This window comes from Oncorhynchus mykiss, chromosome 11, assembly GCF_057628025.1.
Source record: "Oncorhynchus mykiss isolate SJ-2025 chromosome 11, ASM5762802v1, whole genome shotgun sequence".
Taxonomy (NCBI): domain Eukaryota; kingdom Metazoa; phylum Chordata; class Actinopteri; order Salmoniformes; family Salmonidae; genus Oncorhynchus; species Oncorhynchus mykiss.
The window spans coordinates 28,512,127-28,524,904 of NC_143032.1; the positions used below are offsets into that span (position 1 = coordinate 28,512,127).

General features: G+C 43.1%; 1 protein-coding gene across 12 annotated transcripts in view; it reads right to left on the reverse strand.

Moving 5' to 3' along the window:
• The window catches only part of LOC110535557 (rho GTPase-activating protein 12), a 95,412-nt gene that overhangs the window by 45,276 nt on the left and 37,358 nt on the right, over positions 1-12,778 (reverse strand). Inside the window, exon 1 of one of the 12 annotated variants that reach the window (XM_090189866.1) lies at positions 8,155-8,329. The exons of 8 other annotated variants lie outside the window; for them this stretch is intronic. In XM_090189866.1, the coding sequence (XP_090045992.1) occupies positions 8,155-8,199 (45 nt within the window). In that variant the 5' untranslated portion in view covers positions 8,200-8,329. Of the gene's footprint in view, positions 1-8,154; positions 8,330-12,778 lie in introns of those variants that run through there. 3 more of the 12 variants (XM_090189858.1, XM_090189860.1, XM_090189863.1) reach the window with 3 other exon arrangements.

A 12,778-nucleotide genomic window follows, 5' to 3' on the forward strand; every position in this document is an offset into this window, starting at 1 on the left:
CACACAGAATGACATATACAAAGAATGAATTATACCTTGAATACAAATTGCGTCATAAAGGAAAACGTCCATAGCGGGCAGAACAGATATGACAGCTGGTTACACAAAAGAAAAGGGGCTGTGTTTGAGTGAAAGAGCGGGAAGACTGAGGGACAAAGGAAGATGCTGTGCTATCGTAAATACAGTATCTTATGCATTCTAAATTACCGCCCATTTGGAAAAGGAAAATGCAATAAATATTTACACTGAGCTGCGCTTCGGTAGGTTGGTGGTAGATGGAAGGCCGTGTTGCCAAACCGAGTCCTTTGTCCTTTGGAGAATGTCTCTGATGGTCAATTGGATACGTTGTAGTAACGTTGTTGTGTGGTAGACGGGATACTCCGTCTGTTCTTCCCTAGCCCACGTTTGCAGCTGCTGTGGCTAACTCAACGGCAAGGAGGTATCACTTCTGCAGTGAATAAGAGTTCAAAGTTCATACCATTCACAACCAAAGCTCATGCTGAGGTTGGCTTAGTTCTGTAGTTGACATGTTAGTCCTTTTAACGCAGAGGCTGCAGACCTCACGTACATGGAACAGGAGGTTACATTTTCGTCAAGGCTTTATATAGGAAGGGAGAGGAGGACGTGTTTGAAAAGTTTTATAACCCATGTCCCTTCACAGGGGCGGGCCCCTGATTGAGCAGAGCCCTAACCTTATGAAAACCCAAATCTCTCATTTGGAAGCTAAAATTACATTTAATCTCTTCACCAATAATTTTATATTCAAACATTTTAATTGAACAACAATTCCATGTGAATCCGATTACTACAATGTGCAGACTTTCCACTGTAGAGTTTATGTCATCTTATCATTGATGAGAATGTCTCAGATGACAACCGAACTGACATCATATTCATTAAGTACCACTGCATATGTTCAATTGGTCGGATTACCAACATATAGTTCATTTCCCCCCACCTTCTGATGTTCCCAGAATCTCTATGTTAACCAAGGGGTTTTCAAATTTCACATCAGTAGGGTAGAGAGAGGAAAAGGGGGGGGGGGGGGGGGGGGAGAGGTATTTATGACTGTCAAAAACCTACCCCCAGGCCAACGTCATGACAGCATCTTCATCATGACACCGACAGAAAATAATAGCAATCTATATTTTCAAAAGCATGCGAGTCCCATGTTCATATTTCACCACCTCCGTTGGTTTTTAAGGCTGCCTGTACGCGGTCAAGCAAAATAATTGGACTACACTGGATCTAGACTGTATTGCATGCTTAATACTTTCAACGCAACATGTAAAGTATTGGTCCCATGTTTCATGAGCTGAAATAAAATATCCCAGAAATGTTCCATACGCACAAAAAGCTTATTTCTCTTACACTTTGTTCACAAGTTTGTTTCTATCCCTGTTAGTGAGCATGTATCTTTTGCCAAGATAATTTCCATCCACCTCACAGGTGTGGCATATCAAGAAGCTGATTAAACAGCATGATCATAACACATGTGCACCTTGTGCTGGGGAAAATAAAAGGCCACTCTAAAATGTGCAGTTTTGTCACACAACACAATTCCACAGATGTCTCAAGTTTTGAGTGAGCGTGTAATTGGAATGCTGACTGCAGGAATGTCCACCAGAGCTGTTGCCAGATAATTTAATGTTAATTTCACTAACATAAGCCGCCTCCAATGTCATTTTAGAGAATTTGGCAGTACGTCCAAATGGTCTCACAACCGCATGGTGATTGTGGGGTTATGGTATGGACAGGCAAAAACTACAGACAAAGAACACAATGGATTTTACCGATGGCAATTTGAATGCACAGAGATACCGTGACGAGATCCCGAGGCCCATTGTCGTGCTATTCATCCGAGCCATAGCCTCATGTTTCAGCATGATAATCCACGGCCCCATGTCGCAAAGATCTGTACACAATTCCTGGAAGCTGAAAATGTCCCAGTTCTTCCATAGCCTGCATACTCACCAGACAATCACAAATTGAACATGTTTGGGATGCTCTGGATCCATCTGTACGACAGTGTGTATCAGTTCCCGTTAATATCCATCAACTTCGCACAGCCATTGAAGAGGGGTAGGACAACATTATTGCATGTTGCATTTATATTTTAGTTCAGTGTAGTTGACCACAGACTTGTAGGCTATTGCTTCAAATGTATTATAACAATTGGATGACTTGGGAGTTTCAGTAAGCAACAAATTTGATGCCTTCAATTGCGTCCTACTTTATTCCAATATTTTCATAATTCAGTAATTCTTTATTTATCGATCCAGTTGTGCTTTAGAAAACAGTGCATGTGGTGGGCTACGCAAAGGGTGAAGTGACATTCCTTGCAAAGTGTAGAACTGCCAGGAGGATAGTATTAACGGGCGCTGCCTAGCAACCATCAAGAGTTGAAGAGCGTAGTGCGTGCCAATGCATTACGGCTACATGTCATACTAAGCTGTAGGCAGAACTTTAACGCAATCATGACTCGGTTGGTGGAAATAAAACGTAGAGGCTTTGTCGCCGGCAATACCTTTGATACATAAAGATGGCAAAAAGTTGGAGGGATGCGGAAGTTGGCGGAAAAACATCTTGGCTTGAAAGGTGTATATCATAAACCTGTTTTACAAGTTGGACAGCACAGTGCAGTATGAGTAGAGGTAGACCGATTAATCGGAATGGCCGATTAATTAGGCCAAAATCTGTATTTTTCGGCGCCAATATTTTTTTTTTTAGACCTTTATTTAACTAGGCAAGTCAGTTAAGAACACATTCTTATTTTCAATGATGGCCTAGGAACTGTGGGTTAACTGCCTCGTTCAGGGGCAGAACGACATATTTTCACCTTGTCAGCTCGGGGGATCCAAATTTGCAACCTTACAGTTAACTAGTCCAACGCAATAACGACCTGCCTCTCTCTTGTTGCACTCCACAAGGAGACTGCCTGTTACGCGAATGCGGTAAGCCAAGGGAAGTTGCTAGCTAGCATTAAACTTCTTATATAAAACAAATCAATCATAATCACTAGTTAACTACACATGGTTGATGATATTACTAGATATTATCTAGCGTGTCCTGCGTTGCATATAATCTGACTGAGCATACAAGTATCTAAGTATCTGACTGAGCGGTGGTAGGCAGAAGCAGGCGCGTAAACATTAATTCAAACAGCACGTTCGTGCGTTTTTCCAGCAGCTCTTCGTTGTGCGTCAAGCATTGCGCTGTTTATGACTTCAAGCCTATCAACTCCCGAGATGAGGCTGGTGTAACCGAAGTGAAATGGCTCGCTAGTTAGCACGCGCTAATAGCGTTTCAAACGTCACTCACTCTGAGCCTTCTAGTAATTGTTCCCCTTGCTCTGCATGGGTAACGCTGCTTCGATGGTGGTTGTTGTCGTTGTGTTGCTGGTTCGAGCCCAGGGAGGAGCGAGGAGAGGGACGGAAGCTATACTGTTACACTGGCAATACTAAAGTGCCTATAAGAACATCTAATAGTCAAAGGTTAATGAAATACAAATGGTATAGAGGGAAATAGTCCTATAATTCCTATAATAACTACAACCTAAAACTTCTTACCTGGGAATATTGAAGACTCATGTTAAAAGGAACCACCACCTTTCATATGTTCTCATGTTCTGAGCAAGGAACTGAAACGTTAGCTTTCTTACATAGCACATATTGCACTTTTACTTTCTTCTCCAACACTTTGTTTTTGCATTATTTAAACCAAATTGAACATGTTTCATTATTTACTTGAGGCTAAATTGATTTTATTGATGTATTATATTAAGTTAAAATAAGTGTTCATTCAGTATTGTTGTAATTGTCATTATTACAAATAAATAAAATAAAAAATAAAATTGGCTGATTAATCTGTATCGGCTTTTTTGCTCCTCCATTAATCGGTATCGGTGTTGAAAAATCGGTCGACCTCTAATAGTGAGTACAGTACAGTACAATATAATACAGTGAGTAGAGCACAGTAAGTACAGTCCAGCACAATACAGTATAGTAAAGAAAAGTAGAGTATATTGTACTATACACTACTTTAATGTACTGAACTCTATCATACTCTGCTCTGCTGTATAGTACTGCACTCTACTGTGCTTTGCTGGGCTGCGTTGTGATCAGGGACCCATGATGTAATTCCATTACAGTAATTCCATTACTGGGTGTAAATCCACTTAATTATTTTCTAACTGAAGGTGTCATGTTATAGCTGACACTCCATTCTTTCTGCAGACATCTTTAAATCTTAATTCAGAGCAGATATTTAACAGAGTTTTTGGAAAACATGGACACCTAAAAACCTGAGGGAGATTTGACCATAGTCGCCAACGTTTGCATCTGCACAGTTTTTCCACTAAACTCGTTTTTGTTAATTATTCAGCGGAAATTGGTAAAAGTAGTCCTTGTGATAGAGTTGTATGGTTTGTTAAACTTGTACATTTTTAAGTGAAATAACTGAGTCAAAGCATAACTCTGTTACCGTGGAATTGCCCCTCCCAATATCCCATAACCATAGCCTAATCTAGAAGCTAACCACAGCTCCCTAACACACAAGCAATCCTTTCCATTTTCTAGCACACTTTAAAAAAAGTATTTATTGTAACAATGTGCTACCGATCTGTTTTATCCTAAAAATCGGACCTGTGACCTCAGTCTGCTCTGTACATACATCAAAAGGATTTCCCAGAACCCCTTTGGCTCAGAACGGATGGAAGAATCCAGGCACGTCCGCACATCCTCCAAACACACACACATCCCTATTTATATGTGTCTACTTGTGAAGGTGTCCATATACCTCCTTGTCCATACATTTTTACACTTGTGATTTAGCAGACGCTCTTATCCTGAGCGACTCACAGTTAAGTGCATTCATCTTATGGTCATTCAGATATTTGACTACAGTCAACAGTGTGATGATTCCCTATGCTGAAACTCTTAGCTCCTATAATCCATCAGCGTTAAAGGGATACTTTGGTATTTTGGCAATGAGGCCCTTTATCTACTTCCCCCAGAGTCAGATGAACCAGTGGATACAATTTTTGTCCAGTATGAAGGATGTTATGCGAGCCACTGCTAACTAGCGTTAGCTCAACGACTGGAGGTCGATGGATATCTACTAGTATGCCATACACTTCCATTCAATGTACTAACGCGAGTTAGCATTGGCTTGCGAAACAACCTCCAACTTCCTTCGTACCGGACACAGAGCCATAATAAATGTTATCCACAAGTTCATCTGGGGAAAGTAGATAAAAACGTATCTCTTCAAGACCAAGAATGAGCGTGGTAGACTCAGATGGGAACTGATGCCTCTCGTCTTCTCTGTTTGGATGTTCAAACCTCTGGTTGAAGCCTGATCAAATATGAAACCAACACAAGCACATGACATGCTACAACAGAATAGTTGGCATCGACCCGAGCCAAACGGCGAGCCAAGAGCTTAAAAGTAAACATGCACTGATATCATGACTTCCTTCACATTGTACTAAGTTGAAACTAACAGACAATCATAATTTAGTCAAAAATATAACATTTTCAGTTTATGTTACAAAACCAACTTTATGTTGGATGTCATTGGATGAATGGGTGACTGACTGACTTTTCCCCCAACATATTGTTTTTCGGTGGCTACAGCTAGAGATGCATGTGTCATTTGGTTAGCTGTCAAGAAATGTCAATCACTTTGCTACTATAGCTAGCTATGCTGAACTTGAACGACATATCTCTTAGTTGTCCATCAAATGTATACGGCAGTGATCAAAATGGGCAGGCAGGCAAGTTCCCATTCAGTTGGGGAATGCATGCATTGGTAGGCAAGCTGCAGAAGGGCGAGCAGGCTACTATTCCCCCATCGTTTATCAGTTGCAATTTTTACCGGCACAACTACAAGCTCAAAAAGTTTGAGAGTTTTAACTACTGTTGCCTCGTTAGATTTGAGCTAATCTCACTCTGGCTAACAGTTGTTGATCTTGTTGATTTGCATAGGCAGCTGAGCCTACCTGCTCATAGTTGTTTGATCAGGTTATTTACAGAAATCCATTCAGGTGTATTTTGTGGCTTTTGGAGAATGCTTCCTAATTATCTAAAGTCGCGCTGTTGCTACTGTTTGTAAACCAATGTCCAGTTCAAAGTGAATGATGGCAGGCCCTTGTGGCAAATGGCTTATTTTCATATATGTCTATTGTAGCTCTGATTGGCTATGGAGCACCGGTGTGTGTAGTTGGGGCCTGGACAAGACTGACACGTTTTTTATTAGGTTTTGTTTACTGCAGTGTCTATTACTTGTCCAAATGCACGGCCGCTTTCCCCACTTTATACTGCTATAGAATCTTCACAAATACCTTACACTGCATCATTCAATGAAAATATGACAATGTGAACATGAACATATCTATGTGCTCGCTTGTCAGAAAATGTAAAACAAAGGCATCATATTCTTCCTGGGGGTGTGATATGAACCGATTTTAATACGATTTCATGTTGCTAAAACGCTGTCAGTTTCACTTTAAACATCAAACAAGTCTCCACAAAATGGCTGGAATGTGGTCGTGCCTGTGTCTTGTTCTAAGGAGATTTGCGTCTGTGTAGCACAACACCGAGGCTTGGCATTACTCCCCTCCATGACTCTGGCTGTTTATAGTTGTTGGGTTGGTTGAGGCAGTAGCCTAACTGGTACCCGGAGGATGTGTAGCCTGACATTGACGCCTAACTGAATGACTCTCCCTACATCCGTGTCAGATGTGGCCACACCACAAAGAGGTCAGGTTAGTAAAAACAGCTTCCACCAGCAGTGTGGTGAATCACCAGACCAGGGTTGTGGTATCTGCTAACCTAACCGCCACCCGTTATTACAGGTCTACATCCTGCCACTTTTCGTACCATGTAAATAAACGCTGAAAGTGGCAAAAACGGTAAATGCAGAGTAAAACGACGATTTTCTCACGGTGACTCTGGTGAGCCTACTAATTGCTGCTAAATAATTTATATCTTTATTGAGCTTGTCGGAGACGTCTGTTGATTTGAGTTACAGTTCCTAAGAGTATTATTCACAAAATGCTGGGCGTTTGGATAGATCCAAAAGCGGACTGCGGAGCTGGGTGGCAGGGGACCAGGGGTGCAGTCCGAGTAGACACTCGGGGAGTGATGGGGGAATGGTGGCATTATGGCAATTAGGGCAGAGGTCTATTGATTGTGCGGCACATCAACTACGTTCCCGGAGAACAAGGGCTCTTGGTACAGAGGAAACAACGGCCATTCAGCCCTGACCGCCGAGAGGAACAGCTGCCCGTGACAGAGGAGAGGGAGAGAGAGAAAGCGTGACAATGACAAGGGAGAGAAGAGAGATGGAGGGAGGAGAGGGGCCAGGAGAAAGTGTTGCACATTCATTCAGTCACTTTGTTCCTAATTGGAGAGACTAGAGGAGTGTGTTGTGTTTTAAAAAAAAATCAAGCCTCAGTGGGTACGCTGCTAGTTTTCATTGACAGCTGCTAGGACCAGGGGACATTATACTATGTAGATATATCTATAGACATCTATGGTCACACACACATTTATAGACTATCTCCTCAAACCGTATTCACATGGCAGGTGTGTCAGTGTGGGGGAAAAGAAATGGAGAATACTAGGGGGGGTATGGATAGAAAGGGAATACATACTTATTCAAGACGAGTCTTCTGAATAAAACACACACACATTCATCACAGTCAAGCCACACAGCAACTCTGCCCACTGACAAAACCTATAAATGTCAGTGAGCTACTGGAGGTTGAAGTGCATTGTGCCCCCAGGTAAAGTGAAGGTCATTCTTCTCTCCCCACTCTCTTTGTATCATACAAGGATTCCTTTGGAAGTTGAGAAGGATTCTGACAATAAAGTCTCACCTCAGATAGCCCTGGTCTGGTGAAATAACACAGCCGCGGCATGACTCAGTCTTATTCATCATGAGCATACCAGAACAAGAGCTATCATATCCTCAGAAAAGGATTCAAAAAGTATCCAAATATCATTGGAAAGATCCTATACCTTTCACTGTCAAAACACAAAATAGCCCTATAGGCTTGTCATTCACTCTCGTTCCCCTCCACCAACTAAGCCCCAACAGATTGTACACTGCCTACAGAGGTACAGCTGAAAGCATATAGTATGTACTCACTATGTAGTGGGGAGTCCTAAGGTAGGAGAACATGGTTTCGAACATAGAAACAGACTTATTTGGGTCCAAGGCAGCAGCTCTTTTTCGCACCGTCCAATAACAGTACTCCAGTCCCGGTCAGTCCTGCATGAGACCAGCGTGTCGTACTGTTTCAGAGACTGAAGGGGCCTCTGTCGGCCACTGATTAAAGGATCTTAAGATTTCTATTTACAGCCACTGTGTTCTCTTTAAATAGGGAGTTCTCATTAGCAAAATTACCTCAGTCACCACAGGGGTTTGTTTAAGAAACAGAGAGGAGGTGAGAGAGAGAAGTGAGCGAGAGAGGGGGGGTGAGAGGGGGTTGAGAGAGACGGAGGGGTGAGAAAGAGAGGCGGGGTGAGAGAGAGACGGGGGGGTGAGAGAGAGACGGGGGGGTGAGAGAGAGACAGGGGGGGTGAGAGAGAGACAGGGGGGGTGAGAGAGAGACAGGGGGGGTGAGAGAGAGACAGGGGGGGTGAGAGAGAGACAGGGGGGGTGAGAGAGAGACAGGGGGGGTGAGAGAGAGACAGGGGGGGTGTGAGAGAGACAGGGGGGGTGAGAGAGACATGGGGGTGAGAGCGAGAGAGAGGGTGAGAGCGAGAGAGAGGGTGAGAGCGAGAGAGAGGGTGAGAGCGAGAGAGGGAGAGCGAGGGGATGAGAGAGGGAGAGAGAGCGAGGAGATGAGAGAGGGAGAGAGAGCGAGGGGATGAGAGAGGGAGAGAGAGCGAGGGGATGAGAGAGGGAGAGAGAGCGAGGGGGTGAGAGCGAGAGGGAGAGAGAACAAGGGGGTGAGAGAGGGAGAGAGCGACGGGGTGAGAGAGAGAGGTGACAGAGAGGGGCTGAGAGAGAAAGAGGGGCTGAGAGAGAAAGAGGGGCTGAGAGAGAAAGAGGGGCTGAGAGAGAAAGAGGGGCTGAGAGAGAAAGAGGGGCTGAGAGAGAAAGAGGGGCTGAGAGAGCGAAGGGCTGAGAGAGAGAAGGGCTGAGAGAGAGAAGGGCTGAGAGAGGGAGAAAGGTGGAGAGAGCGAGAGAGAGAGGGCACTAGAACAGTCTGCAGCACCCGGCCTCACCCTACCAAAATCTGAAGTCAAATGTCTACTGATTACTTTTTCTTACCTAGATTTTGATCTGGTGCTTCTGTCCCCAACCAAGGAGGGCCTACAGCAGCACCTAGATCTTCTGCACAGATTCGGTCAGATCTGGGCTCTGAGAGTCAATCTCAGTAAGACAAAAATAATGGTGTTCCAAAAAAGGTCCAGTTGTCAGGACCACAAACACAAATTCCATCTAGACACCGTTGCCCTAGAAGACAAAAAAAAACGATACATACCTTGGCCTAAACATCAGCGGAGCACGTAACTTCCAAAGCAAAAAGGACCTTATATGCCATCAAAAGCAACATCAAATTCGGCATACCAATTAGGATCTGGCTAAAAAATACTTGAATCAGTTATAGAACCCCTTGCCCTTTATGGTGATGTCAGAGGAAGGCCCTAAAAATTGTCAAAGACTCCAGCCACCCTAGTCAGACTGTTCTCTCTGCTACCACACAGCAAGCGGTACTGGAGCATCAAGTCTAGGTCCAAGAGGCTTCTAAACAGCTTCTACCCCCAAGCCATAAGACTTCTGAACAGCTATTCAAATGGCTAAGCAGACTATTTGCATTGCCCCCCCCCCCCCTCTTCTACACTGCTGCTACTCTGTTATTATCTATGCATAGTCACTTTAATAACTCTACCTACATATACATATTACCTCGACACTGGTGCCCCCGCACATTGACTCTGTACTAGTACCCCCTGTATGTGCATGTGCGCATGTGACAAATACAATTTTATTTGTGAGGTCTGGGGACCGCTCACTAACTAACTCAAGAGGCAGGTGGACAAACAAAAACCCACAAATTCTGACAAACTCCAAGCATTGATTATGCAAGAATGGGCTAGCAACAGTCAGGATGTGGCCCAGAAGTTAATTGACAGCATGCCAGGGCGGATTGCAGAGGTCTTGAAAAAGAAGGGTCAACACTGCAAATATTGACTCTTAGCATCAACTTCATATAATTGTCAATAAAAGCCTTTGACACTTATGAAATGCTTGTAATTATACTTCAGTATTCCATAGTAACATCTGACAAAAATATCTAAAGACACTGAAGCAGCAGACATTGTGAAAATTAATATTTGTGTCATTCTCAAAACTTTTGGCCAAGAATGTACTGGGTGAAATACCAGTGTTCCATCACCGCCACAAGAAAAGGTCAACCAGTGAAGAACAAATGCCATTGTAAATACAACCCATATTTATGCTTATTTATTTTCCCTTTTGTACCTTAACCATTTGTACATCGTTACAACACTGTGTATATATATATATATATATATATATATATAATATGACATTTGTAATGTCTTTATTCTTTTGAAACTTCTGTATGTTAAATGTTTACTGTTCATTTTTATTGTTTATTTCACTTTTGTATATTATCTACCTCACTTGCTTTGGCAATGTTAACATATGTTTCCCATGCCAATAAAGCCCCTTGAATTGAATTGAGAGAGACAGAGACACAGAGAGAGGCTGAACGGGTGGTCATACTGTGGGGTCAGCCAGCAGGCCACAAAAGGTCAGAAGTTATGACCCCTGGGTGGTAAAAGTTACTGGTTCACATGCTCTAGGTATACAGAAGGACATTTGATCACTTGCACACATCTACACATCTACATGCTCCCCCTAATGTAACTGGGAATAATCTGTTCAATTATTGATGGTAATTTCCTCAAATTCAACAAAACAGAAATAGCGCAAAAGACAATCTAAGGGTGTGGTCATACATGCTGCTAATGGTGCTCTAGGAATATATGCCTTATAATGTCTTCAATTCAACTTTGGATGAATAACTTTGATAAACGAGAACAGCTCTCTCATAAATCCTCTAAAAGGTGTTTCCACAATCATACAAAAAAAAATAGTAGTCATAAAAACAAGTTATTCATTTCACTCCCTTTCTAACAAATAACATCCAGAAACAGCAATCAAATTGGGCAGAAATCTAGCGGTTTGTTGGAGAAGCTTATCAAGATTAGCATTGGAATTTGTGTAATACTACTGCCAACAGTGAACCCAGCCTTGTGGCTGAGCTTGGCACCCATTTAAATGGATCATCTGTCCAGGAAAAAAAAGACCTACACACTGAGAACTGTGATGATAGATTACATTTCATTATCAACATTTACTAAACAGTTAAGCTTATCTGACAGATTGATTAACCAGGCTGTGTCTATCAAAACAATGGCCACTCAGGAAAATGACATCTAAACATCCCGACTGCGACACTTGCCATTCCCAGGTTCTATCCCTGTCCGTCTTTGGAATGGTGGTCACATTCCGGAGGTGGGAACCCAGGAATTCCGAAGTCCCCGAAAAGACATTGAGACCGCTGTTACACTCCCACACACCCTCCCTCTAGCCTGTCAACATACAAAAGAGGAAGTATGTCATAGAATACACCAAACAAGCAGTCGGCAGTTTAACCAGCACATAATGTGGATCTGACAGCTAGAGTCGTTCGTGTTTGACGTACAGCACAGTGTTTCAGTAGAGTGGTGGATTCATTTCGGATTCATGACTCCTTCAAAGCTATTGAAATATGAATACTGAGCAGCGAAAAGGAAGGCAATTATAAGAGTGCTAAAAAGGTAATATGGTAATTCTGTCTGATTCAGATAGGGAGAGCTCCTATTAAAAGACATCTCTTCCCTCAGTAGATGTGTGGATAGCAGGCCAGATCGATGCTGACAACACCCCACCGCCTCTCTGTTGAACGGGGCAGGACAAGGCTTCAGCCACAAAAAGGTTGTTCTCCTGCTCTCCTTACCGTCTAGGGAGGGTGTCTTTCTGTCAGTACTAGCACACCTCACCTCCATGTTTACCCAGTGGTAGGGAGCCTTGGGCTGAGGATCTCTCAATACTGGTCAACATTATTAAGCAACATGTTGGAGTAGGAGAGAGTAAGCCTACATTCAACCAGTTAAATCTTTCATAATGTTCTCAATGGCAGAGACAAATGCAGTACTAACTAACAGTCTCTCCCTCTCCGCAGCATGCAAACACACAAGTCATTACCTCAGAAGAGCCTAGGAGCGGCTACAAACACAAACACACTGAGAAAATTGTGCTTTTATCTCTTACAATTTAATTTCTGTTTTAAGCACAGGCAGGAAATACCTGAGAGGATGGCACACCACAGATTGAGTGAATTGTGTGTGTGTGTGGATTCTGAAGATACATTTTAATGATCCTCTTCCAGTGTGACCCAGATAACTGCCACCCTGGTGCCTGTGTGAGGGTGAAGTGGCACATTTTTCACACACAAACAGAGAGAGGCCCTCTTCACCCTTTGCATAGTGCTATAGGATCCCTCAGTAACGGTATGTGTGGCAACAGCTCCTCCAAACTGACTGAATTATTCACAGCTCTCTGGTTGGTATTAACCCTCTCTGAGTACTTCCCCATGGTGCTGGCTGAAACCCCACTATAGTTAGGGCTCAGCCACACAGAAGTTTCATACCTGGAAAACCTGACTGAGCCAATGATTTTCCTATGAGGC